The sequence below is a fragment of the Macrotis lagotis genome, chromosome 3 (assembly GCF_037893015.1).
Source record: "Macrotis lagotis isolate mMagLag1 chromosome 3, bilby.v1.9.chrom.fasta, whole genome shotgun sequence".
In the NCBI taxonomy this organism is placed as follows: domain Eukaryota; kingdom Metazoa; phylum Chordata; class Mammalia; order Peramelemorphia; family Peramelidae; genus Macrotis; species Macrotis lagotis.
The window spans coordinates 282,868,083-282,894,552 of record NC_133660.1 but is presented as its reverse complement, the minus strand read 5'-3'; the positions used below and the strand labels follow the sequence as shown (position 1 = coordinate 282,894,552).

The 26,470-nt window shown below is 56.4% G+C and overlaps 4 protein-coding genes and 1 pseudogene across 4 annotated transcripts; 2 read left to right on the top strand and 3 right to left on the bottom strand.

Moving 5' to 3' along the window:
* Window positions 1–260: 260 nt before the first annotated feature.
* LOC141518754 (ornithine decarboxylase pseudogene) lies at window positions 261–12,883 on the bottom strand (annotated as a pseudogene).
* On the top strand, window positions 4,525–11,515 carry CTSW (cathepsin W). Its single transcript, XM_074231039.1, has 11 exons — window positions 4,525–4,644; window positions 5,207–5,300; window positions 6,448–6,561; window positions 8,196–8,344; window positions 8,527–8,623; window positions 10,011–10,091; window positions 10,274–10,393; window positions 10,870–10,934; window positions 11,022–11,109; window positions 11,193–11,251; window positions 11,342–11,515. The coding sequence occupies exons 1-11, from the start codon at window positions 4,558–4,560 to the stop codon at window positions 11,444–11,446; spliced, it is 1,059 nt and encodes a 352-aa protein (XP_074087140.1). The 5' UTR covers window positions 4,525–4,557; the 3' UTR covers window positions 11,447–11,515.
* Window positions 12,884–12,961: 78 nt separating the features above from the next.
* Window positions 12,962–17,590, bottom strand: FIBP (FGF1 intracellular binding protein). The gene is made up of 10 exons (XM_074231038.1): window positions 17,416–17,590; window positions 17,095–17,293; window positions 16,633–16,759; window positions 15,248–15,348; window positions 15,032–15,165; window positions 14,406–14,514; window positions 14,250–14,313; window positions 13,793–13,879; window positions 13,542–13,639; window positions 12,962–13,413 (listed from the first exon to the last, which is right to left on the bottom strand). Exons 1-10 carry the CDS (start codon window positions 17,498–17,500, stop codon window positions 13,344–13,346), a joined length of 1,074 nt encoding a protein of 357 aa, XP_074087139.1. The 5' UTR covers window positions 17,501–17,590; the 3' UTR covers window positions 12,962–13,343.
* A 1,297-nt stretch (window positions 17,591–18,887) lies between these two features.
* Window positions 18,888–24,903, top strand: CCDC85B (coiled-coil domain containing 85B). Its single transcript, XM_074231036.1, has one exon. It carries the CDS (start codon window positions 18,891–18,893, stop codon window positions 19,587–19,589), a length of 699 nt encoding a protein of 232 aa, XP_074087137.1. The 5' UTR covers window positions 18,888–18,890; the 3' UTR covers window positions 19,590–24,903.
* FOSL1 (FOS like 1, AP-1 transcription factor subunit) lies at window positions 20,532–25,533 on the bottom strand. Its single transcript, XM_074231037.1, has 4 exons — window positions 25,441–25,533; window positions 24,506–24,703; window positions 22,808–22,915; window positions 20,532–21,647 (listed from the first exon to the last, which is right to left on the bottom strand). The coding sequence occupies exons 1-4, from the start codon at window positions 25,528–25,530 to the stop codon at window positions 21,237–21,239; spliced, it is 807 nt and encodes a 268-aa protein (XP_074087138.1). The 5' UTR covers window positions 25,531–25,533; the 3' UTR covers window positions 20,532–21,236.
* Window positions 25,534–26,470: the final 937 nt, after the last annotated feature.

Sequence of the window (26,470 nt, the reverse complement as noted above, 5' to 3'; positions counted from 1 at the left end):
CTAAATTTCTTAAGAAGTATTATCAAGTATGTAGCAAAAGCTAATTTTCAGAGCCATTCTGTGTTCAGGAATAGTGGCTGACAGCAATTCTTTTCATTCAAAAATTTTCCTGATCCTAAACTTTTTTTTTCCTTCTTTGAAGATGTTGTAGCACTGTACTATGCATGGAACCTGAAATACTGTCAAATTTTAACTGCATTGGGGGCAGCTAGGTGGTGTAGTGGATAAAGCACTGGCCCTGGAGTCAAGAGTACCTGGGTTCAAATCCGGTCTCAGATACTTAATAATTACCTAACTGTGTGGTCTTAGGCAAGCCACTTAACCCCATTTGCCTTGCAAAAACCTAAAAAAAATTGTAACTGCATCATGGTGATTTTGGGAAGCTTCTGGCTCCTTTTTTTTTTCAATATACTTTTTTTTTATTTTAAAACAGGTCACAACACTAAATTCAATCCCATTCTGCCATTGTACAAGCTACAAATGCTTGCTTAGCAGTCGAGGGGCAATCTTTAGAAGCATATTTGAAAAGTGAATAAAAATCCATATAAAACAAATATTCAAATAGTTTCCATAGGAACACAGATAAGTGTGACCCCATCTCTAAGTCTTCCATATTGTTGCATTTGTGCCAACCCTATTGTTAAAACATTTAAAAACTCTAGCAGGAATTAAGTTAATTGTTCCCCAAAATGTTCTAATACAAGCTAAACTTGCAATTAATGGCTACAAACAGCATCTATACATTAATACTACCTGAAGTACAAGTGTGATGTTCCATTCCACTTTCCCAAGCACAAGATAATGGCAAAGTGTTGATATCCTGATCCTCTACTTCTGCTGGAAAACCTTGGGTCTTGATTTGTTGCATGCATTGCCATGCTGGCCCAGACATCACATAATAGATAGTAGGTCTCTAGAATCCATTGAAAGTAGAAGCAGCAGCAACAGTATAAGCACCCATGTTTTCAAATAGCATCCAATTCTCCCACATGCATTTCTGGCAAATCACAGCGTTCAACAATTCTATCAAGGCCATCACATGTTGGTCCCCATATGCTAGTACAGTAATACTTCTCATCTGGTTTGGGTCTCTTTTGTAGAATAGGTTTAACATGTGCATGATCAAACAGGATGCAATTAAATGATCCATATACTCCATCGTTTACATAGTACATAAAAGTTTGGTCATTTGCCTCATCTTCATCATCAGAACCTGTCTGTTCCTTTAATACAAGTTTTTTGGCAATGATGTTAACTGCAAGTGTGAAAGCTGATGCAACATAGTATCTGCCTGGTTCAGCTATGATTCTCACTCCAGAGTCAGAAGGAAAATACTTGTCCAATGCTGGATTGATTACACTTGTGATCTCTTCAAACTTAAGCTTTGCATCTTCAGAGCCAGGAAAGCCACCACCAATATCAAGAAGATACACGTTGAAACCAAATTCCACCCCCATGTCAAAGACACATGGGGCATCAGAAACTGCTTGGCCATACATTTCTGGATCGGTACAACCACTTCCCACATGGAAACTGACTCCAATAACATCAATATTCAGTTCCTTTGCTTGCTCAAGGAGTAGCCTACTAGTTTTGAGAGTGGCACCAAATTTAACACTTAGCCGACAGATGGCTTTGGAGTCAGCAGTGGCAATCCTCAAAACCAGCTTTGCCTTTGGATGGGAGCTGGCAACTTTCATTAGCTCTACTTCACTATCAAAAGTCATCATTTGCACTCCATTGTTGGCCGCATACTTAATTTGTGACACTTGTTTGCATGGATTTGCATAGATTATCCTCTCTGGAGGCACCCCAACACTCTGTACTATTTGTATTTCAGTCTTGCTAGCACGATCAAAACCTGCTCCAATAGTAGCAAGTGTCTCCACTATAGCTTTGCTGTCATTACATTTAACAGCATAAAATGGAGTTACTCGAGGAAGAGCTTTGTACCATCTCACATGTTTCTTTAGAATGTCACCAAGGTCAGCAACATAGAAGGCATCTTTATCATCAGAAGAAGAAACTTCATTAATTTTCTGGTCCAGAATATCCTTAGAAGTAAAGCCTTCATCAAGGAAACTGAAGTTAAATTCATCATTGCTAAAGTTGTTCATGGTTTCTTGATATTCCTCTGAAGTGCAACAAAACAGAAAAACTAAGAGATGGAATTTAAAGACAGGCCATTTCCAGCTGTACACCGAAGGTGGTTCTTCAGGTAAAAAAAAGTCCTGTTAGGCTACGATTGTGCCTTCGGTTGCAGCGGTTACACTTAAAGGGCATGGACGGAGTGGGCAGCCCCCATGGAGACGCTCAAGGTGAAGGTCCCCCAACCTCCGCCCCCGTTCGGCCGCCTCCCGCCCGGCTGGTGGCGCGAGAGCTGGTGGCAGAGGAGCTGGCGGCGGCGGCGGAGGCCGAAGGGGTCTGACCAGCTTCTGGCTCCTTGCCATGTCCCAGACACCCTGAGGGCAGGAAAGAGGAAGCAGGGAGAATGGGGTAAGGGGGTCTCAGAAATTCATTCTTTCTTCCCCTCCTCTTTATTTCCCTGTTTCTGTCCAGATCCCTCCCATCTTCCCAGGTCCTTCCTTGACTTTTTCCTCTGCCACCAAGTCCTTTTTTTACCTCCCTTAATTCATCCATTTCTTCCCAATTCATCCTCCCACACAATGGCTGAAATAAGACTTTTTGAACTTATGTTAAAAGAAAAAGACAAAAGACAAAACAAAATAGGAGAACAGAATACACAAGGACGAAAATAATGTAAATGGATTCAGCACTCAATGGCAGCCAGACTTGGTGGCCATGACCAATCTTGGTCACCAGGAACATTCTTTTTTTTTTAAATTTTACTTACTTAAGGCAATAATGTTAAGTGACTTGCCCAAGATCACACAGCTAGGTAAATGAATGAGGCTGGATTTGAACTCAGATCCTCCTGACTCCAGGGCAGGTGCTCTATCCTCTGCACCACCTAGCTGCCCCCAGACCAGGAGCATTCTTACCTCTTCTTGGGAAAGAGGTGGGAGACTATGGTTGCAAAATGTCACACATCCTGTCACATCTGATCACTTTGTCTGGGGAAAAAGCTTTAAGTGTCTTGCTTTAATACAAGAGAGGGTTCAAGAGAATGTCAGCCCCCAGAAGGCAGGGCTTGTTTTCATTTTTTGTCAGAGACAAAGAGGAACTAGAGACAGGATGGCCAGTCTAATCATCCAGGCAAGAGAGAGGAGATGTGGTCTGAATGAAAATGGTAACCTCCTGAGGGGAGAGCATGGGATGGATGGAAGCCATGCTTCAAAGGAGGATTGATGAGTTTTGGTAGCCAAGTGGGAAGGGACCACTGGCAGGGACAGCAGAGGGCAGAGGTGGGCTCTGGAGGCCAGGGGTCAAGACAGAGGGGACTCGGAAGAATCTTTTCTCCTCTGCTCCTTTGATTGTGAAACTCAGAGGTAAAGGAAGGAGGAGCTGGCAATGGGCCTACCTTAGGAAGGGGAAAGAGTAGTTGGGACATGGGGGTGTCCAGAGGACCTTGAGCCTGGAGTTAGGAGAGGCCCTTAGGACTCTCAAAGGACCAGGATCTCTTATGGTTTTGAGACTATGGAAGGAGGAATGAGAAACTGAGGAAGACACTGAGGTTCTGAACCTAAGAGGCTGGAAGTTTGGGGGTGCCTTGGGCAGAGATAGGGAAGGCCAGAAGGGAGCTGAGTTTAGCCAGAAAGATAATGGGCTGTATTTTGGACAGGGTGAGTTTGAGGTGCCCACTGGAACATCCAATCAGAGATGTCCAAAAGTCCTAAGGCACTGGAGCTCAGGAGAGAGGCTTGGGCTGAATATATGGATCTAGTGATCATATGCCAGAGGAGGAGGATGGAGCCTTTGGAAAATGATGAGGCCATTTAGAGAAAGAAGATAAAGAAAGAACCTCCAAGACAAAGCTCAGCCTCATATGCTCCAAGACTGGGGAGCTCAGGGGGTGGAGCGGCCCCTTGGAGAAGGGCACCATTCCCTTCAGTCCATCCACCCCTCCTAGGATGTGAAGTGGAGACTTTTCCTTATCAGTGGCTCCCCTCTGAAGCAGAGCAGAGGACAGAGAGACTTGCCTCCCTGGTCCCAGAGCACACCACGGCAGTCCAAGATCCAATCACTTTCTTGGTTGCCTTGGGACCCCTCACTGAGCTTGCCACCCATTAAAACCCAATGGACTTTTCCAGGCAAAGTGCTGCTCAGCTACATTTTTCTGATTCAATAGAGACTTTTCCCAAGACAGGATGGGCATCTCTCCAGCTCACTGTCCTGGGGCTTACCCAGTCCCATCTCACCCCCCCCCCCAAGAAACTGGTGCCAGCTGTCTCTGTTTTTCACAGCCCTGACTTTCCAGGCTGGCCAGGAACTGAGGACAGAGGGAAAAACTGGACCCTTCTGCTGAGGATCAAGGGTTGTTTGTTCCACCCCTGGGTTTTCCCCTCCCTGTTTCCTTTCTATGAATGCCCTCCCGCCCCACTATTAACATAGAGGGCTGATTTCCTGACCTCACTTCTCAGAGGACTCACCAGCCTCATGATGCTCTCCACTGAGCTCTCCAGCCTCCTGGGGCTGCTTTCCATGGGCTTTCTTGCCTGGGGCTCCTACCCCCCACTGGAACAGGTAAGCCCCTTCCTCCCCCTGTCCCTCTACAGTCTACTGATCTGCTTTAATCAGCACCCAGTTGACTCTCTCCATTGTGTCTCAATTCAAATTCTGCTCCCTATCTTTGTCTGCCTCCTGATGCCTGGTGCTGGGGTCCAAGTCCTTCCCTTCTGTCTCACCTTAGCATCTCAATTTTCCCTGGTGTCCAGCTCTAGTTCTACCATCTGGGGCCCCTTGCTCTCCTAACTTCCCATCTCCCAACCATTCCCCTTGGGTACTCCTCCAAGGTCAGGAACAACACTAAGAAGACTTTGGAGGTGGAAATGCATTCATTGTAAGAGAGGCTACAAAGCCCTGGATGGGGGCTGCTAGTCCCGGGCCACGGACTAGCTATGGAAGCGACTTTGTACCTCTGTTTCTCCATATCCACAGTGAGGTTAAGGTTCCTTGCTGGTTTCTGAAGACTCAGCCCACATGAACCTTCCTGGAGCAAATCCTCAGAAACTCCCCATGTCCATTCCCTCTCTGGGGCAGGCAGTGGAGCCTCCCACCACACTCACCCTCCCTGTTCTACCCCTAGGGCCTCCATGACCTGCTGCCAATCACTGGGGACCTCGTGGGACAATTCAAGGCCTTTCAGATCCAATATAACAAGAGCTACCCAGATTCAGCAGGTGGGACTTCTTGTATTCCTTCATGAAGAGGATACACATGTTCAATGGGTAGCTAGCCTTAAAGGACATACATATGCATTCACACACATAGATCATATCTTCACATAGGGGTAGGTATGCAGATCTCTTTATGCGTGGGATCGGGTCCTATGGTCCCCAACTCTCATTGACTTTTTGCCTTCTCTAGTGGTGGCAGAAAGTCAGAACACATCCTCTTAGTTTTCCTATTTGTAAGATAAGGAGTCTGGACCAGGTGGTCTCTGGGACGCCTCCTAGCTCTGGCACTCTGACTTCTATGTACTAGACCCTCTGACATTCCTTGGTCTCTAAGCCCCCGCTCTGACATTCTGTGTTCTGAATCCCCCTCCCCCAACAGACATCCTTATCCCAGACACCCCCGCTCTCTAACACCCCAAGGTTCATGTTCAGAGGTTCTGCGTTGCTCCCACCTCTCTCTCGAGCACAGGATCTCTTGCTCTAGCCAGACTCCCCACTCATGGCCCCGCCCTGGCCCTCAGCACAGATGCAGGTGCTCTCCCACAGACACACTCATCCCCTCAGAGAGAAGTGTGAAGAGGGGGCTGTGTGGTGAACAGGAAACATGAGGGTTCCCCTCTGTTTGCACAACCTCCTGCCTCCCTTCCCTCAACCTTCCCATCTCCTACCTGATAGGAGGGAGGTAATCCCTCACCCCCAGGGCTGTCAGAGGGTCTTCTTTACCATTCTAGGTAGGTAAGACATTATCTATAGCTATAGCTATCTACCTATCTAGATATATAGAGACAGAGACAGAGAGTGAGTCAGAGAGAGAGAGAGAGAGAGAGAGAGAGAGAGAGAGAGAGAGAGAGCAAATCCTACCAAATTGGCTATTACATGGATATGACCTCATTATTAATCCCATTTTACAGATGAGCAAACTAAGGGTCAGAGAAGTGATGCCCTTCTAGCTGTACACTGTAGCAACAGAATAGATAGGGTTCAAGAAGGGAGCTGACAGAAGAGATGAAGTCATTGAGGGGTTATGACACCTTTCACTTGGGTGGAGGTGGGATGCAGTGAAGGTGGGCCTTTACTGCTAGTGGTTCAATGCAGAAGGGAGGTCCAATGCTCCTTCCTACCCAGTTGTCCCTCAAAATCCCTTTTCTAGAAGAAGTACATCGCTTTGACATCTTTGTCAACAACCTGGCCCGGGCCCAGCAGCTGACGAAGGAACATGGGGGCTTGGCCCAGTTTGGAGTGACCCAGTTCAGTGACCTCACAGGTAAAAGGGGCCCAAACAATCAAAGCTGAAAAGTCACCTCTTAGGGTCCGGCACATGGAGACTAAAAAGTGGGTCAGTCATGGCTCCAAGGTCTAGGCCAACCTTCTGCCCCATCTTATAGATAAGGAAACTGAGGCTTTAAGGAGGCCGAGTCTCTTGTCTTTTGTCACATAGGTCATACAGGTCAGAGCAGGAATTTGGACCGAGGTGTTCCTAACTCCAAGTCCAACATTCTATAGCAAAGCCTTGCTCCCAAGTCGACTAGACTCACTTCTTATTGTCCCCCATGTCAAGCTTTTCAAGATTAAAGCCCTCACTCCTCTAGGGACTACTATAATCCCTACCAGGAGGCACAGTAAGATGACTGTCCATGTTTTATAACTGAGGGAATTGAGGCCCAGAGATGGTGCCCAGGAGCAACCAGATTAGGGCAGCAAGATGGCACCAGGTTAGAGTCAGGAAGACCAGAGTTCAAATGTGACCTGAGACACTTTTTAGCTGCATGATCCTGGGGAAGTCACATTTGCCTTAGTTTCTTCATCTGTCAAATAAACTGTAGAAGGAAATGGCAAACCACTCTAGTACTTTTGCCAAAAGAACCCCGTCAGGTCACAGAGTCTGACATGACTGAACAACCAGCACCAAGGGAGGCAGAGGCAAAGACCTTTCCTTCCAGTCTTTCTTTCCAGTTCCTCCTTTTGTTCTCTCTCTTTCCCATCCTGCCTCTCTTTTCCTTTCTTTCTCTCTCTATGCCAAAGTCTGATTTTAATTCCTCTTGGCACAGGGCTTCAGTTGGCCAAGCCTCCTCCTCCTCCTCCTCATTACAAATAAGCTCCTTCTCTAGATCCAAGACAAGAAGGATGAAACAGGAAACAGTCCCCTATGTAGCTAAGCTCATAGCCCAACCACGTAAACATTGGTAAAGGTAACTAGCCTAATTTTTTGACCAAGGAAGGCATCTCTTGGTCCTACACTATTTTGCTTCCTTTGAGAAACACAATTGCCTTAATTGTACAGCAATTTTATGTGTACAGGAAACATTGGGGTACAGTGAATTTGGAGTCATCACTTCCCCTCCATGGGCCTCAGTTTTCACATCTGTAAAACCAAAGCACTGGACTGGATGGATGGCTTCTAGATCTACGATCCATGGCATAGAAGTTACTTTTTTTTTTTTAGATTTTTCAAGGCGATGAGGTTAAGTGGCTTGCCCAAGGCCACACGGCTAAGTAATTATTAAGTGTCTGAGGCCAGATTTGAACCCAGGTACTCCTGACTCCAGGGCCAGTTCTCTATCCACTGTGCCACCTAGCCGCCCTTAGAAGTTACTTCTTAAGACAAGACCTAAGGGCTCTTTCCAGGAGACCCTATTTTTTTTTTACTTTGGGAAGAAGGGGATTTGGGAATGATGAAGCTTAGTATAACAGAAAGGGCTCTGGACCCCTGAGTCCTACAACTCCAGGTCCTTACTAGGACCCAACCTTAGTGGGTCTACTACTATGTAAGCTGTGACTCCAGGCAAGTCCCTTCCCCTTTCTGTGCATCATTTTATGTGCTAAGTGACTAGCCATGGAAAGGGCTCATGCACAAGGTAAGGGTCTTCAGGTCTACCAGGCACTCATTTGTCTGCACAGAGGAGGAATTTCGCCAGTTGTACCAACCATCCCGGCACAGCTACTCATATCCCAGACCAAAGACGGGAGGGCACCCAAGATTACAGAGGTCACAGACTCCTTCCTGTGACTGGAGGAAGGAAAAGATCATGACTCCTGTGAGAGATCAGGTACCAGCGCCCATCCCAACCATGAGTTTTGTTTCACCCCTATCATCACAGCTAACTTTTGCGACTCCTATCCATCTTCAGCCTCTCATCAGCCTTTCTCCCTGCATGGGGGAGGGGGATGCAGGGATGTAGAGAACAGGGAGGGGGAACCAGCTAGGGGAAAAACAGACCCCTCTCCCCAGGGACGCTGCAATAGCTGTTGGGCCATTTCAGCTGTGAGCAATGTGGAGGCCTTGTGGGCCATCAAGTTCCAGAAGCATTTCAATCTCTCTGTGCAAGGTATGGAGGTGCTGTTGCTATGGGGGCGGGATCACCCCCTGTGGCCTCAGTGTGGGATGTGTGGGCATGTTGGAGCCTGTGCAGGCCATCTATCCTGGTTCCCAGGAACCCTGGCTTTCTACCAAGAGTCGTCTATTCTGGACCCCCTGTTTTTTCCCTTCTATGCTCTCTTGTTTGAGGATCACATCTGCTCTATGGGTTCAATGACCACCTACCTCCATGCAGATGGCTTCCAGACCTTTGTCTTCTCCTCTAAGCTCTCTCCTGGTCTCCATCACCAGTTTCTTGCTTGGCATTTTAAGCAGATGTCTCTTAAGTATGGTTGTGGGGTGTGGGGAGAGGGGTCATGGGTGGGGCCCCTCGAATCTTTTCCTTCCCAACTAGGTGGCCTGGCCAAGGAAGTTTACCCTTACAAAGCCCAGTCATCCCCAAAAGGCTGTTCTGTTCTCCAACAGAACAAGATGCATTTCTTCTCCAGCCTTTCCTTTCCTTTTGCCACCCTTCCACCCACCCCAATAGGCATCTTCAGAGACATCCTTGACTCTTCACCCTCCCTCCTTCACTATATCCAGTCAGTTGACATGTCTTATCTATTCTAATTGACAAGCACCTATTTGTTGCCCTCCAGAAGCTTACAGAACCTGTCCACAGGTAACTAAATACAGATTTCCATAGATCTCCAATGGGATAGGGCAAGAGGTGCCTGAGGGGAGCCAGTTTCCAAAACCAGGGTTGAGGAGATATGGGCATCCTAGGCCTGGAGAACAGCCTGTGCCAAGGTCCAAAGGTGGGACATTGAATCTTGGTCATGCTCTCCATCCTCCAATTAATCATGTATCTCCATCTGTATGCTCAGAACAGGAGCTGGTGAGGGGCAGGGCCTAGGTGGTCTTCCTAATTCTGGGAGTAGCATATGGTAGGTGCTTCAGTGCTTTTGGGATTGGAACATGAAACGAGAGGGTGGGGCCTGGTCTGGAGATTCTGGGTTTGGATCCTGGACCTCAGCCATCACTCTAGGACAATCTCTGCCTCCAGCCTCTGGCAAATTTCAGAGGGCTGTAGAAAAGGGGACAATCCGTGAGGAAGCCCAGGGGTCATGGCCTCCAGGGAACCTCTAAAGTCAAGTCCCAGCCCCCTCTTCTTCCTGATGGGATAACCAGGAGAATTGGAACCTAGTCCCAGTGCTGTGCCACCCCACATGTACATTAGAGAGTAGGGGAAATGTGTCACATGCTCCTGGTTCAGTTTTGAGCCAGGCCTCGGGGATCTCAGAAGCCCACCTGGCCCATGGGGAAGCAGGCTCCCCAGCACATCTAGGCTTTGGATACACAAGGAAGGACAGTGAGATGGGGGGGGGGGGTGTAACTGAGGCACTTTCTTCCTACAGAGCTGCTGGACTGTCGCCGCTGTGGAGAAGGCTGTGAGGGCGACTTTGCATGGGAGGGTTTCCTTACTATCCTCAACCAAAGTACGTGCAACACCCCCCCCCCCAATCCCATGGGCTCAAAGGCTCCATCTCTCTGAGGCAGAGGCTAGGACCCAGGAGAGGACTCTGTGGGTCTGTCTCTGGCATGACGTGGGGAATGGTTGTGGGGTATGGGGAGAGGGCTCATGGATGGAGGCCCCTCGAGTCTTCTCCTTCCCAACTAGGTGGCCTGGCCAAGGAAGAAGATTACCCTTACAAAGCCCAGTCATCCCCCAGAGGGTGCCAAAAGAAAAAGAAATGGGCCTGGATCCAGGACTTCATAATGCTACCCAAGGAGGAGGACTGTAGGTACCAGGGTCACAGTGGCTGAAGCCAGTCAAGGCCTCTGGGGGCCATACTGCCATGGAGAAGGCGGCTGGGGTTCAGAGGAGGCACTGGATGGGATGGAGATCAGATCTGAGTCCGGGCTAGCTGGCTCAGGGCCCTTGAGCAGGAGACTTAGCTGCCCCAACTCTAAAATGGAGATAACCCCTATTCTACACACTAGATGGGACAGATGCCCCATTCCCACCCCTAGCCGGGGCAGTGTGCCGTAGCAGGCCAGCCCCCTGGGGCAGATCCTCATTTGTGGAGGCATCTGATGAGGGTGGGTAAGAGGGCTGCCAGCCTGGCATCCTAGCTCCGGTAACCCCTTCCCTGTTGGTAGGTATCCAATTCATCCTGTGACCTTGGATGCTGTTTTCCCTTGTGCAGAAAGGAGGGGTCTTCTACAGAAACCCCCATCTTCATTGTAGGCGACTAATACCAGTCTTTCCCACAGACATGGCTCAGTATGTGGCAGAGAACGGACCCATCACTGTGAGCATCAATAAGAAACTCTTACAGGTGGGAATGGGGGATGGAAGATGGGGGATGGGGGAAGGTTGCCCAGAGCCCCCAAGGACTCACCATATCCTCCTTCCTTCCCATCAGCTCTATACTAAAGGAGTGATTAAACCAGAAAACAATTGTGACCCCTACCACGTGGACCACAGTGTTCTGCTGGTGGGCTTTAGCCGGAGTGAGTATTTGAGGGACATCTGGGGGGCCTTGGGCCTCAGCCTAGGCTTGGCCCCATCACCCAGCTTCCAATCTCCTTTGCAGTTCGCAACTTTACTTACTGGATCCTCAAAAATTCCTGGGGCAGCAGCTGGGGAGAAAAGGTGAGACCCAAAGGGGAGAAGGAGGAGGGGGTGGCAAGAGACATCTGAGTCTGCCCCTCCCCCAGCCTTCACCCCAACCTCCCCCTTCAGGGCTATTTCCGGCTGCATCGTGGGAGTAAGGCCTGTGGCATCACCAAGTACCCAGTCACTGCCCTGGTGGGAGGAGCCAAGGCCACCCGGCGCTGCCCCAGCTAAGGACTCAGTCCCCCCCCCTGCTGTGTTTGGAGCTCAATAAAGCCGTTGGTCCTTGGTCACCAAACTGAACTGGCAAATGGAGGGGAGGCTTGTCAAGAAGGGAACAAACAGATGGTGGGAGGATGTGGGAGCTGGAAAGAGCCCCCAAGAGTCCATCAGAGGACTTCCAAGGTGGTCTGGGCCAGCCCCCACATGCTGAGGGGCCCCAGAGCCAGAGGATCTGCCTGAAGACCTCTAAGGAGGGGTCTAAACTTCTCTAGGGAAGTCTGAATGGTTAGAAATAGATGGGGGCTGAAAACAGTAAAAGGGGGGATCATCTCCCTATCCCTGGAAGTTCAAGGCAGCCAAGACTGGCCACACATGATCTACAACTAACTCTTATTGAGCTCACTGAGACCCCTAGATCGTTTTTGGAACAAATGTTTCTCTCTGCCACAACAAACGCATGCTGCCCCCTCTCAAGCTTGTGCCCTCCTGTAACTTGACATGGGCGGCTTGGGGGAGGGGGGGGTAATGTACCAAGATCTGGGTTCAAATTTGATCTTAGACATTTACTAGCTGAGTGACCTTGGCCAAGTCACCATGCTTTCCTTGACTACCTCTAAGATAATGCAGTGCTTAGGCACACCGGGGCCCATTAGAAGTGGGCGCTGCCAGGATGAGAGGTTTCCACCCAAGCTCTTTCAGGCTGCTCAGCTGGGGCCTGATCTGAGGTCCCCACCCCCCAGACCTCCAGCCGAGTCCAGAAACCTTCTGACTGCGTTATTGTCTAATCCAGTCCCTCTGCTCTCCACCTGGGTCCATGGATAGATGGGGGGGGGGCAGGTTCTGAATTTAGATGGTGTAAAATCGTTTCTTTTCATGAACCTCTATCTGAAATGGAGCATTTTCTTCCATTATGAATGAGAAAACAATAGCCATGACTCTGGGGTTCCCCAGAGGGGCTGCAACACCAATGAGGCAAAGAACCCCTGCTCCCATCCAGGTCTCCTCTTTCTCACGAGTTTGGTGGTTGCTAACTCTGTCCTCAGCTTCCCCCCACAACTAAAACAGATGAGGAGGCCTCAACTTATATCTTTGGGGTGCTAGGGGGCCAGGGAGCACTGAATGCAAACCCATCCTCAGACCTTCCTAGCTGGGGAACCTCAGTTTCCTTGTCTGTAGAAAGAGTTGGAGAAGGCACTGGCAAACCACTGTAGCATCTCTGCTCAGAAAACCCCCAATGGGGTCACAGAGAGTCGATGTAAGTAGCTGAACAATAACTTTAGAACCCGGATGCTTAGCCCTGGGGTCCAGGCTGGGGGAAACATTAAGCCCAGAGAACAAAGGACCCCTCTTTAGAACCGAAGGGCCCCGGAGGTGTAGAAGTGTAAGCGGTGAGGGCCTGAAGCCAGGCCTTTTCTTTGCTGCCCTAGTGGCCTTTCCAAGACCCCTCACTACCCCCCCACCCAGATGCCCCCACCACCTCCAGGATCCTGTTCCAGGCCCAGGAATCACCCATGGTCAGACTCCCCATGGTCGGAGCTCACCCCAAGTCTGCCAATTTATTATCAGCACAAAGTGGCATTCTTGCCCCCATGGCCTAGGGTGAGCGGTGGGGTCGGGGGCTGAGCTCCCCTCTCTGGGGGTCTGGCTCCCATCACTGGGCAGGAAGGGCCAAACTGGGGGACATGGGAGCAGGTTTCTCAGGCCTGAGGCCAAGAAGCTCCCCTCCCTGTGACCCAGGCCCCCCTGCCTGCCAAAAGGGGAGATGGCGAGAAGGGATGCTGGACTGGTGTCAGAGGGAGCTGCCCTCCTGGGCCTGGGCTCACCCTCCAACCTCTCACATCTGAAGGGCAGGAAAGCCCAGAGGAGGAACTGCTGGACAGGGGCCCTGCGGAACAGGCCTGGGGGCCCTTCAGTCATGATACATGCGCAGGAGGCAGCTGCGAAGGGTCACCATGTAGCGATCCCAGAGGGCCTGATGCCTGGCAATGGAGAGAACGGCATGAGAGGGACCAAGACACAGTGGTATCTGGGCTGGCCTGGGGTATCTGGTGCTGGGGGCTGGCAGCCCAGGGGTGGGGGGAGCAGGGCAGGAGCAAGAGGCTCTCACCGAAAGCCATCCAGAGAGTGGACTGAAGCAGAATACTGGTTCAGGAAGAGCCGGACATCATTCAGGGGCCACCGGTCGGAGCGACATGGCTCTATAAACTTTGGGAAGACAGGAGAGCTCAGCTTCACTCTCCCTTCCCCAACCCCAGATTTTCAATTATAACAAGTCACAGTTGAGATGGGCAGGATGGATTGCAGAGGAGGAGGCAAAGGGGCACATGATGAGACAGTGAAAAGCGAGGGGGAGCCCACCTTCTCAACGAGGTCCACAAACAGGTCCCGCACATCCTTGGTGTGGGTTAGCTTGGAGGCGATGTTGACCAGCCCTCGGGACAGGTTCTGTGGGGCCAGGAAGCCAGGGTTTCTGAGGTCTGTGCCTATCACCCCAGAGAGCCCAGAACCCCAGGCAGAGGACCCCCCACCTCTAACACTACCCTCTTCCCACAGGGCTGCTGGATCAGCGTGGCCCCTGTGAGCCTGCCAGGATCAGCAGCAGCATCTCCTGCAGTCACTAAAGAACCCAGGGTGTGGGCCGCCAAGCTGGGCAAGGGAGGGAAGGATGTGCTTTGGCCTGGGGCTTCAAGAGCCTGGGCCCTGGTCCTGTGCAGCCCTGAGGAAAGCTGCTCCCCTCTCTGGGCCTTTGCACAGGCAGCAGGCCGGGGACCAGGGGCTGGAAGCTCCTTCAGTCTGCAGCCTAGAGGGAACGCACCTTGAAGTTGGCTTCCATCTCTGGAAAGATGCTAAGTTTGCCACGGAGAGCAGTACATACCAAGCTGTGAGGAGGAAGGCAGGGGTCAGGCAGGCCCCACCCTGGGCCCCTGAATCCCCCCTTTCAGTTCCAGACCCCACCTCCAGCCCCAGCCACCTCTTGTGCAGATCCAGAAGGTCCTTGTCGGTCACCAACACCTTGAGCTCCTTCAGGTCTTGGAGAAATTCTTTGTCCAGGTCAACGTCCATGTCATCCACCTGAGAGTCTGCAGAAGGGTCCCGAGAGAGCAGGGAGAACCAGGTGAGGCCTGAGCATGTGCTACAGGCCCCATCTGGCCAGGTTTTGGAGAGGAAGAGCAACCCGGCTGGCTGGGGAGCCAGAACTCTGGCTCAGTCATTTATAAACCTGGGACCCCACAGTCAAGGAGACCTGGGTTCCAATCTTGCCTCAGGTGTTGATGAGTGGTGTGACCTTGGGCTGCCCTGTAGCTGGGCCTCTCAGAAAATTAGAGGGGAGATAGGAAAGGCCTGAATCAGGATATGGTGACTCAGTTTTCCTTAGGGAAGGATGAGACTAAAGTCCGGAAGGTCCCTAGACTCAGTTGCTCCTGCTCTGGGGCCTGGGGGACCTCCCTGCTTCCATGAGCCAGGCAATAGTCTTGGGAGATGAAGAACAGGTGGGACCTTGAGTCAAGAGCATTTTGTTGGGGGGGGGCGGGGAGGTTGCTCACCCACAGCCTAGGCGAGGGCGGGGGGGGGGGGGGGGGGGGGGGGGCTGCTCACCCACAGCGCCAGGCGTCCAGTTCTGAATCATCAGCTCAGCACAGAAGGCCAAGTCCCCAAATGTCAGATACTGCAGCTTCTTCTTCCCGGTCTCAAAGCGGTTGTTGGCGAAGAAGACAACGGCAGCGTAGTCCCTGGGGGAGCCTGGGTTCTTAGCCGGACTCCAGACCCCCAGGGCCAAGCCCCCCTCCCCCCGGCAGCCCCCAGGCCCCTCACCTGGCCAGCCGGTCGGAAAGGAGGAAATGCTGTTGGATGTTGCCAGCCAGGGAGCCCCGCATCTCCTCTACCACCTTAAAGACTCTCTTGAAGTTGTCAAACTGTGGGGTAGGAAAGGCAGCTGGGTGAGGTAGGAGGCCTGGGGTGCTGCCAGGTCTGAGAGCCAGGGGAAGGTCCTGAGAATTCAGAGCTTGGAAGCTGCCCTAATGTCATCTTCCCTGGGGCTGACTTTGTGTTGCTAATGTTATCATTTGGATTTTTAAAAATCAAACCATTGGCTTTTCCACTAGTTTGGCACGTAGCGCCTAGTAGGTTCAGGGTTTTTTAAAAAAGGATTTCAGTGGTTTTCTTCCTCTGAATTTTATTCATCTCTCCTTTCGGTATCAGAATTTCAAAACTGGTACCGAACTGGGGATTGTTAATTGTTCTTTTTTGCAGTTTGTTTGTTAGTTTAGATGCCCAGTTTCTTGGTCTGCTCATTTAGAAACAGAAATCTCCCCTAACTTTAGTCCGTTGTCTCAGCAAAGTCAGAGCCTGGAGGAAAGAAGTCTCAGGTGATCAGAAGTCCTCTGGCCAGGAGGGAGTGGCTAAGGAGTGTGTGGGGGGGGTAATAGGGACACTCAAGTGGACACTTGAACATCCTAACAGGCAGTGGGGCCCAAGGGAGGATGAGTTGCCCTCGGGAGGTCTTCAGGAAGTACTAGATAGATACTTCCTGGGGGGTGGGGGCAGGATGGTCAGGAAAATCTGAGTTTAATACCGTCTCGGGCACTGTGTCACCTGACCATCCAGCCTCAGTTTACCTATCTGAATAATGGGGACAATCACAGCACCTAGGGCACAGGCTCACATCAAATGTCACTGTCAGCTGGGGTGTGACCCCATCCTTTGGGGAGGGGGGGGAGACTTAGGGCAGGGTGCCTGGGCCATATTCAGCAGACGGAAGAGCTGACGGGGGCTCAGGGATCCATTATGAAGTGCCGATGGTGTACCTGAAGTGCTGGCACTTCACCATGAGACACTGAGGGGGCAGGGCCTTGGGTCCCAGGGCCTGGGATCAGATCTGAGCTCAGGGTCTCCTGCTTCCAGGCTGGGGGTTCTGGGGGCCTCTGCAGAGGAAGCCAGGTCCCAGAAAAGAGAGGTGCCCCAGGGAGTCGGAGGCAGAGCTGGAAGCAGCAGCCAGGTCTCCGGCCTCCCCGGCAGGGCCAGTGGGGACAAAGCCCCACTCTTCCTGTCCTAGTTCTCACCCTGCCCGAGAGCTAAGCTGGGAAAGGGGGGTCCGAGCGCCAGATTCAGGAGGCTGGCGCCGGGGAGCAGCCCCCAGGCGGGTGGGAGGGGGCACTCCGGGGGCAGAGGCGGGAGGGCGCGGGGCATAGAGCCCGGACCTGCCGGCGGCAGCTCTTCAGGGTCACCCCGGTCTTGGTGCTGATGTCATCTAAGTCCTTCTTGGTGCCCTTGGACAGCTTCTTCCCCAGCACCTCCCGCACAAAGGCCTCGTCGAAGGCGTAGTACCTGGGGGGAGAGCGCGGAGAAAGGGGGTGTCCGGGGTGGGGGAGCGGGGCGGGGGTCCGGGCGGGGCTTCGGCTCGGGGGGCGGGGCGTCGGCTTGGGGTGGGGCGGGGCTTCAGCTCGGGGCGGGGTCAGGGCGGGGCGCCGGCTCGGGATGGGCGGGGCTTCAGCTCGGGGCGGGACGTCGGCTCGGGGGCGGGGCGTCGCGTCGGCTCGGGGGTCAGGGCGGGGCTTCAGCTCGGGGCGGGGTCAGGGCGGGGCGGGGCTTCTGCTCGGGGCGGGGCTTCTGCTCGGGGCGGGGCTTCTGCTCGGGGCGGGGCTCGGCTCGGCCCGCCCCACCTCTCGATGAGCAGCGCCTGGCGGGAGGGCGGGATCTGGAAGACCAGCTGGTGCAGCAGCTTGGGCGGCGTGTGCAGCAGGCGCTCCAGCATGTGGAAGGTGCGGTAGTGGTCCATGGTGTCGCTCTGCAGCACGCCGGCCGTGGCGCCCGTCTGCTCCAGGATGCCCGAGCGCACGCGCAGCCCCACCGCGTCGTTCACTGCGGGGGAGACGGGCGCTGGGGGCGGGCGGGGGAGGGGAGCGCGGCGCGGCGCGACCCCCGCAGCCCCGCCCCCCGCAGCCCCGCCCCGCCCCCGCAGCCCCCACAGCCCCCGCCCGCACCCGAGTATCCGTCCAGCCACAGCCGGTAGACGTCCTCGTCGATGAGGGTCGTGTTGCCCACGAAGATGTCCAGCTCGTTGGTCATGGCGGAGCCGGGCGCCCGGACGCCCCGAGCCGACCCCGGAGCCGCCACTTCCGGGCTCCCGCGGCCGCCACGGACCACTTCCGGTTCGGAAGGGCGGCGCCTTGGGAGGAGCCCGGGGAAGCCCCGCCCCCGGCCCCGCCCCGTCCAAAGAAGCAGCCCTTCCCCACAAAGGGGGCGCCCCGCCTCCTGTCCTGGCCCCCCTCCCCTCCCCCCAGCGCACCCCCAGACGCCGCCCCAGCCCCCAGGCCCCCCATTCCCCCCTGCGCAGCTCCCCAGCCCTCCGCCGCAGCTCTCCTCTCTTATTGTCGCCCCCTGGGCCGTCCCCCCGCCCCCCCCAGCGCCCCGGTCCAACCACCCAAATGAGTAAGACCGGCCGAGCCCCAAAGGCTGAGGCCGGAGCAGCGCCGGCCAAGGCCATGCCCGCAGGAGTCGATGCACAAAGCTATCCAAGGTCATTAGGAGACGGGGGGCCGGGGGATCCAGATGCTAAAGGAGGGGGGGCCTCACAGGCGTGGGGGGCCCCTACAAGGCCCCTGCCCCAGCAAGGGCCATCAGAGCGCCCCGCTCCTCTGCCCACCTCCTCCTCCTGCCTCTCGTCCGTCCCTACTTCCTCCCCATTGGGGTCTGCCCTCCCCCCCCCCGTGTCTGCTCCCTGCATTCTCCCCCTCCCCCACCCGCACCCCCCCAGGCCCTCCTGCGCTCGGGGCCGGGGACAATGAGCCCCACTTGGAGCCGTGGGACCGGTCCCCAGGTGGCAGAGGGGGGCCCGCGGAGCAAAGGGAGAGCTGGGGGGGGCTGGGCTCCCGGAGGGTCGTCTAGCGCCTCCACGAAGGGGTCCCCACGGAGTGCCAGGGGGTGACAGGAGGGCGATGGAGACAAAGAGGCCCGCTCAGCCCCGGCAGGCGCGGGGGGCCAGGGGGCTGGAATGCAGCAGGAGCGGCGGGGGACAGCGCCCCGGGGCGCCCCGGGGCAGATCCGAGGCCGGGGTGGGGGGCTGGGATTCCGGCAGAGGTGGCGGCGGGCCCGGCGGGGGCACGGTGGGGTGCGGGGGGCCTCCCCGCGCAGGCACGGCGGAGAAGACCCCCCCCCCGAGAGGGCGCCCCGGCCCCCCACCCCCACCCCGGGTTCGGAGTGCGAGGAGAGGCCGGGGCGGGGGCGGGGGAGAGGGCGCCCCGGGGCGGGGGCGGAGCCGGCCGCGCCGAGAGGCCCCGCCCCCGCGCGCCGCGGTGCGGCCCCATTGGCCGCGTCCCCGTGACGTCGGGGCCCCGCCCCGCGCCCCACTCTCCCCTCCGCCGCCGCCGCCGCCGCCGCCCGCGGCCGGCCCGAGCCTCGGCGCCCCTGCCCGCCCCGCGCCCGGGAGGCGCCCGCGGGCCGCGGCCGGCCGGGGGCCATGGAGGGCGGCGAGGCGGCGGGCGGCGCGGGGCGGCCCCCGAGCGACGCGGAGCTGGCGGCGCTGGCCAAGGAGGAGCTGGTGCGGCGGCTGCGGCGCGAGGAGGCGGCCAAGCTGGCGGCGCTGGTGCAGCGCGGCCGCCTCATGCAGGAGGTCAACCGGCAGCTGCAGGGCCACCTGGCCGAGATCCGCGAGCTCAAGCAGGTCAACCGGCGGCTGCAGGAGGACAACGGCGAGCTGCGCGACCTCTGCTGCTTCCTGGACCACGAGCGCCAGAAGGGCCGCCGCCTGGCCCGCCAGTGGCAGCTCTTCGGCGCGCACGCCTCCCGCGCCCTGCGCGACGAGCTGGCCGGCTGCTGGGCCAAGCTGGCGCAGCTCGAGGGCCGCCAGGACGAGCTGCTGCGCGAGAACCTGGCGCTCAAGGAGCTCTGCCTGGCGCTCGAGGAGCGCTGGGGCCCGCCGCCGCCCGCCGCGCCCGACCCCGCCGCCGCCGCCGCCGCCGAGGCCCCGGCCGCCGCCGCGGGGGCCGCCGACCGCGGGGCCGCCGCCGCCGAGGCCGGGCCCGAGCCCGCCGGCGCCCCCGGGCCCGAGCTGGGGCTGCCCCCGTGCGGGACCCGGGACGTGGGCGACGGCAGCTCCAGCACGGGCAGCGTGGGCAGCCCCGACCAGCTGCACCTGGCCTGCTCCCCCGACGACTGACCGGCCCGGACGCCCCGGCTCTCGGGCAATAAAACTGCCGAGACATCCCAGCCCGAGGGCCTGGACCTTGCTGTGTTTGGGGACCTCGGCGCCATGGGGGGGGCGGGAAGCCACGGGGGAGCCCCCGGCCCCAGCCGCACAACCGCCCTGGCTGGGGCTCGGAGGTAGCTCCCTGGGGAGACTTGGGCGCTCTGACCGGGGAAGATGGAGTGGGGGAGGCAGCTGGCCCCGAGAGTTGTGTGCGGGAGCCCATCTTCAGCGGACATCCAGAGTTCCATGGCAAAGCCAGGCCCCCACCCGTCCAGGCTCCTTCCTGCCCGGTCCAGGATGTTTCTGGTCAAGACAATGGGGCAGGAAGCAGGTGGTGGGGTTCAAGGTCCAGATAAAGAGGAACCCGAGGTGCCCCCCCCCTCCGCTGGGACTTCAGAGCGGGCCAAGGGGCAGGATACCTTGGGGCCTGGCAGGCAGGCCACTGGGATTGCCGAGAGGCAGTGATTGTGGTGCACTACCCCCCTTCCTGACTAATGTGGAGACTCTCCCGGTAGGAAAGGCATCCCCCCCCCTTCCCATTCCCAAGCTTCCTGGCATCTTTGAGAGTACAAGTGGAGGAACTTAGAGGCTTGAGTCATATCCCTGGCCTGGCCATCTCATCCAGGACGAGTCCAAGCTCCTCTCTCGGCCTCAGTGTTTTCATCGGTAAAGTGAGGTTAGATTAGATGATGCCTAAACTTCATTCCAGGTGACATTGCGTGCTCTGTGTTCCAAGGTCACTCTCTGGTCCGACGTTCTGTGTTCTCAGATCCCCCCTGCTCTGACATGTTATGCCCCACGTTTTAAGGATACTGGCATTCCGGGTTCTCGGATGCTTCCCTGTTTGGCTAGCCAGTGTTTTGTGGGCTCAGATTCCCAGGGCCCAGGGAGACACCACCCAAAAGTAGCCTTCAGTCCTTTTATTCCATTTGGCCAATTTGTACAAAAATAGTCTCTTTAGGAAAATAAATAGCAGCTTCTCAGGAAAAGGAGCAGGTTCTATGTGAGGGCTGGGTAGGGGGGAGCTCTCCAGCCCATTGAGTAGGCCTTGGAGCTCTTCTTCCAGAAGTAGGCCCTGCCGGGTGAGAAGAAGGGCACCAGAGCAAGGGAGGGACAAGAGAAAAAGGGCTTCAAATCACCTAGGCTACTGGGAAGGAATTTTGTGGTTAGTGTTCTATGAGATGTCCAGAGAGCTGCGAGGGAGAACGTTGACCCGGCTGGAACCAAGGGCCTAGTTGGCAGTGATAGCTGGGGGTGGGGGTGGGGGGCACTAGGACTTTGTAGGAAAATTAGCAATGAGTCCCAGAGGCCAGGAATGCATGAAACTCAGCCCTGAGCTCTGAGCTGGGCCAGGAGAGGAGAGCAGCCAAAAGTGCTTCTCTAACAATAGGCTCTTGAATGTTCCTTGCCTTGAAGAGGATGGGTCTCAGTGTGAGCCCAGCCCAAGTGGGGGCTGCAGAGCCTCTGTGGTCCCCAAGGTGGTTGGGACATGGTAGGACAAAAGAGGCCCAGGGACTTGCTAGCCCTGAATGGAGAAGGGGATGGCCTGGGCTGGCTGGACCAGGGAAAAGGTGATTGAGCTCTTGGGAGGCCAGAGGTCTTGGGCCTTAGTGTTACTCAGAGGGCCAAAAGGGTGGGAGAGCCCAGGGGATCCGAGCCAGGGTCCCCACTGCTGCTGCTGCTACGACGGTGAGCAGAGGCGCAGGCCTCTGGGGTCCCCGGGTAGGTGAAGACCAGACTGGGAGTAAAGGGGGTCAGGGAGGGAGTGGTCATGAGAGTGGGGGTGTGCAGAGCCTCCGGCTCCAGAACAGGCCCAGGGGAAAGGGAGATCTGGGGCCGGCGGCGGGATGAAGAAGAGGAGCCGCTTGGGGCTCCCTCGGGTGGCTTGGCCTCTTCCTCTGACTCACTGGGGACCTTGCACACGGGCCGGTGGGCCTCCAGAACCAGCTCCAGCCTTTCTTTCTGCTTCTGAAGGTCTTCGATCTCTTTCTGTAACTCCGACTTCTCTCCTTCCAGTTTATCTGTCTCCTGTGAGGAAAGGTAGGGTGTTAAGATGTCGAGGCAGCAGAAGCAGCAGGGGAGGGCCATCCAGTCTGCTCTTCCCATCAGGCTCCCAAAGGGCGAGGTTCATGGGATCACAGGAGTTAGGCCAACCTTGTTGTTTTATAGGAGGAAGAAACTGAGGCTCAGAGAAAGTCAGTGACTTGGCTAGGGCCACTCATCTGCTGTGTGATAAAGCTGGAATTTCAACTGGAATCAAGATTCCCTTGGGGCATTTACTCCATTCAATACACATTAAGTATTTAGACAAAGTGAGTTGAGAGGGTGCTTGGGCTCTGCCCCCAGGGAGCTCCAGAGGGAAACAAGACACAACCAACGCAGTTGCCTTTTAATACTGTGTATTAGCCAAAGGAAAGTCCTTGGAGATCAAAGGGGAAGCAGGTGGTAAAGTAGATAGAACCCTGGAACTGGATTTTTACTAGCTGTATGACCCTGGGCAAGTCACTTAACCATTGATTGCCTCAGTTTCCTCATCTGTAAAGTGATTAACACCTATCTCATATACAAATACAAGTTGAAGATAATTATTTTTGTTTTTATTATTGTTATCAAAAGAGGCCTCTTGGGGGAGATGGTATTTTGTTTTGTGTTTTAAAGATAAAGTAGGAATTCAAAGGCCATGGAGAGAATTTCAAGCCAGGGGACCAGCCTAAGCAAACGTTCAAAAGTGAGAGGCATGGACAGGGAGAAGTCAGTAGTTTATAAGGAATAGCATGAGAGACAAGTAGGATAAAATTAGATTGATAAATTGGGGTAGAAGGCCTTGAATGCCAGGAAAGGATCCAAAGCCTTCACTATTATTAACTCTCACCAGGTTTGAACAAACAATCATAGCTTCCATTTCTTCAGTGCTCCAAAGGTTTACAAAATACTTTTTAGTATCACAAACCAAACTTCCAGGGTAGGGAATATAAATATCAATCCCATTTTGCTAGTGGGAAAACTCAGATTCAGAAGGGTAGTATCTGGGAGCAAACTAGTGTCAGTACCCGGACCTACCTAAGTCCAGAGCAGCCAAGACAAAAAGGGAGACCCCTCCCAACACACACATCCCATCTTGCCAACTCCTCAGGCTCTGAGAGCCTTTACCCCAGGGCTTGATGGGGGACCCCCCTCTTCTCACTTACTGCCTGCAGGAAGTCAGTCAGCTCCTTCCTCCTGTTGCGACATTTGGCAGCCGCCAACTTGTTCCTCTCCCTCCGGACTCTCCTCCTCTCCTCCTCCTCAGGACTTATCTGCAAGGGGTTAGAAGAGAGGAGCAAGGCTGAAAACTATCATGAGTGGGAGGTACTGCCTGGGGTCGGGGTGGGGGGGGGGTAGGAACCCATCCATCCCTTACACCCAGAATTAAGGAATCTTGGAATCACTGAATTTGAACTGAAAGGGACCTTAGAAGGCATCTGCTCGGTCCCAGACTTTATTGTTTCCAAAGGACATTGACCCACAGGGAGGGAAGTGTCCTGGGAGGGCAATCAGGATAGTGAAGGGCCTTGAATTCATACCGTCTGAAGCCAGAGAAAGAAAAGACTTGGGCTGCCCAAGGTCTCGGGGCTAGAGTGTTTGCAGAGGGATTAACCTAGTTCTGCCTGTCCCTAACAGCTGAACCAGGAGCAAGGGCGGAAATGATGGAACCGATTTCATCCAGGGCTTGGGAAAATCCTCCCTTCCTAGACCTGTCCAGGAGTGGGCTGGGCTTCATCAGGGGGGCTAGTCACTTGACCCAGAGCTTCGAGGCAGGAGGAGGAGGAAGAGGGGGGGGCCCTTCCATGTCCCAAGTCCAGAGGCATCCAATCCTCCATTTGAAGATGAGCAGACTGAAGTTCAGAAAGACTAAATGAATTGCCCCATGTCACCCATCAAATAAATCAGAAATGGGATTTGAACCCCTTTCTGACCTCCAACGAGCCTGACCCCTATGACTGCCTCGCTGCCCAACCTGGCTGTGACCTCCCAAAAGAATGACTAAAGAGATGGGGTCCTCTCCTCATGCCCCCCCAAATATGGGACTCTGAGGCTATGGGGACCAATCAACCCACCTGCACACCCCATTTGCTAGTCACTGTGCCAGGTCTGGGTGTCCAAAGACAACCTCTGCTCCTTAAGGAGCTGATACAAGTCTTTCCTTGGGAGCGCAGACCAGGGCTTGAGTGGTTTGTCCTAGAAGTGGAAGAGAACTTGGACTGTAGGACAACCCCCTTCCTTTAGGAATGAGGAAACTGAGGCACAGAGAGGAAACTGAGACACAGGAATGATTCATTCCAGGTCACAGAGGGAATAAGTAAAAGAACTGGCCCTGGGAGCTCTTTTTACTGCTCCTCCATCACCAGGAGGTCAGCTTTGGGCTTAGTTGGGCAACTGCTTGCCATGAGAAGCCCAGAGAAGGCAGCTGATTCCGGGAAGCAAATCCGGTGCTCAAGTCCTTTTTCCTGGGGCCTCTATTTCCTTCACTGTAAAAAGAAGGGATTGGACTTGCGGGCTGATGAGGCTACAGCCTGAGAGACCCCAGACTTTGTCTAGTCCAACCCCTCATTTTTCAGAGGAGGAAACTGAGGCCCCCAATTCCCATTTCTGAAGGGCCTGCCCTGCTACAAGTCAGTGGGCGCTTCCTGAAGAACGGGTCCCATTTTACAAAAGTGGCCACAGCTAGTGTGGGCGACCTGCCTGAGGTCAATGAGCTCAAATCCTGGGCCCTCTGACTTAAGGGACCAAATGGGGCCCCAGGCAGAGGAAAGAGCAGTCTCCTCTCGGGGATCCTGGGCCCGGAGCAGCTGCCTTCTTAGCCGGAATCTGGGCACCGAAGCCCACCTGACTGGGAAGGGTCTCACCTGTTCACCGTGTCTCCTCCGCACCCCAGGCGGGGGCCCCACAGCGCGAATGACCCCAGGGCGGCCAGGGAGGCCATAGGCCTGGTAGGGGAGAGATCTGGGGTAGTTGCCGCAGGGTCCCAGGTATCGGGGCTGGGTCATCCACTGAAATTCCTGACTGCTGCTGACGGCGTTGAGGGTGGGGACGAAATGGAGCTTCTGGGGGGGAGAAACCCAAGAGAAGGGGTCGGTCTAGGGGTGCCTGGGCTCAGGAAGCAGCGGAGAAAGCGACGGGGCCTCTTGGGGCCCCCTCAGGGAGAGCCACGGGGCGAAGATGGGGAGGGGGCAGCCCCAGCTAGAGGACTACGAGCCCCCTCCCGACTCCAGCTCCGGCCTGGGGCCTCTGGAGAGCCCCGGAGGTGGGGGCGCGGGAAGGCGAGGGGAGGGGGGCCGGCGTGTCCGAGGCCGGGCGGGGAAGCCCCCGAGGGACTCCGGAGTCGGCGGCAGCGCGGCCGGGAGCGCCCCTGGGGGCCAGGAAGGGAGGGGCGCCCCCCGCGGGCCCCCCCACCCGGGTGACTCAGCCGCCGGTGACTCGGCGCTTCGGGCCGGTGGCGCCCCACGCGGGACACGTGCTCGCCCGGCGCTGCGGCGCAGGAAGCGGGCACCTGCCCGGGGGCCCCGGGGCCGGGCGAGCCGAGCGCCGCTCTCGCACCCAGCACCCCGGGCGGCACTGTCCGGACCCGGGGGCAGCGGGCTGCGCCCCGCGCGGCCGGACCCCACGGAAAGCTCGGCCTAGGCGGGGCCGGGGAGCCCCGCTCGGGCCGGGCCGGGTCCTGAGAGCGGGCTCGGCTCGGTCCGGAGGCGCCGGGGGGGGGGGGGGCGGGGGGCCGCCCGCGCGGCCGCGACCCTCCGGCAGCCCCAATCCCGCCGAGCCCCCGCCCCGGGGGGCGCCTCACCTGCTGGCCGGCAGCGGCGGGGGGCTGCGGCGGGGCGCCGTACGGGCCGCCCGCGCCGCTGGGCCCGGCTTCCCCGAAGTCTCGGAACATGTCTCGGCGGGCGGAGCGGGTCCCGGGCCTCCCGGCCTCCGCGGCCCTGCTCGGCTCTGACTCACTCGCGGCTCCGGCCCTCCGAGGCTTTTTTATGAATGAACAGCTCGCTGGGCTGAACCATCGCCGCCACGGGGGGGGAGCCCCACACGTCCCTCGCGCGTCCACGGCCACAAGTAAAAGCCCGGGCCGGCTGCGGCCCTCTCCCATCCCGGAGCCCGCCCCTGCCCTCGGCCGGCCTCTCGCTTCGGGAAGCGAGGCCAGGCCCGCGCTTCTGGGGGCCCGGGGCCCGCGCGGCCCCCCCGGGCACCGGACGAGTTGGTACGGCCGAAGGCCCGGTGACGTAGATGCCCATATATGGGGCAACTTCCTACGCCACGCCTGGGCCGGGGAAGGATTCCCCCGACGCCGCCGCGCCGCGGGTTCGGGGCCACCTGGGCCCCGCCTCCGCCTGGCCCCGCCTCCCACCTGCCGCGCCGGGGGCGGGGCCTGCCGGGGAGGCGGGGCCTGCCGGGGGGAGGCGGGGCGGGCAGGAGCCGCCGCGCCCGGAGGGGGCGAAGGCGGGGCTCCAAGCGGGCCCTGCCCTCGGGGGGCTTGCCCTTCGGGCCTCAGCTGCCCTGTCCAGAGGCCGCGGCCCCGTGGGTTAGAGGGGCCCTGCCTTCCCGGGGCTTACAGTCCTCCTGGCGGAGGGGGAGGGTCTGAAGAGAGGCCAAAGACTCTGAAGACCGTGTGGATGGGGAGGAGGGGGGTCTGGGCGCAGGTGGTCATCGGAGACAGGCGGACAGGAGTTCGAGTCCAGCTTCAGACACTGGCCACTAGCTGAGTGACCTTGGGCAAAGCCCGATTGCCTCCAGTCACCCTGATCCACCTCGGCCACTGGACCCGGACGGTCCCGGAGGAGAAAGTGAGGCTGGGGACAGCCCAGCCCCTCTTCACTCCA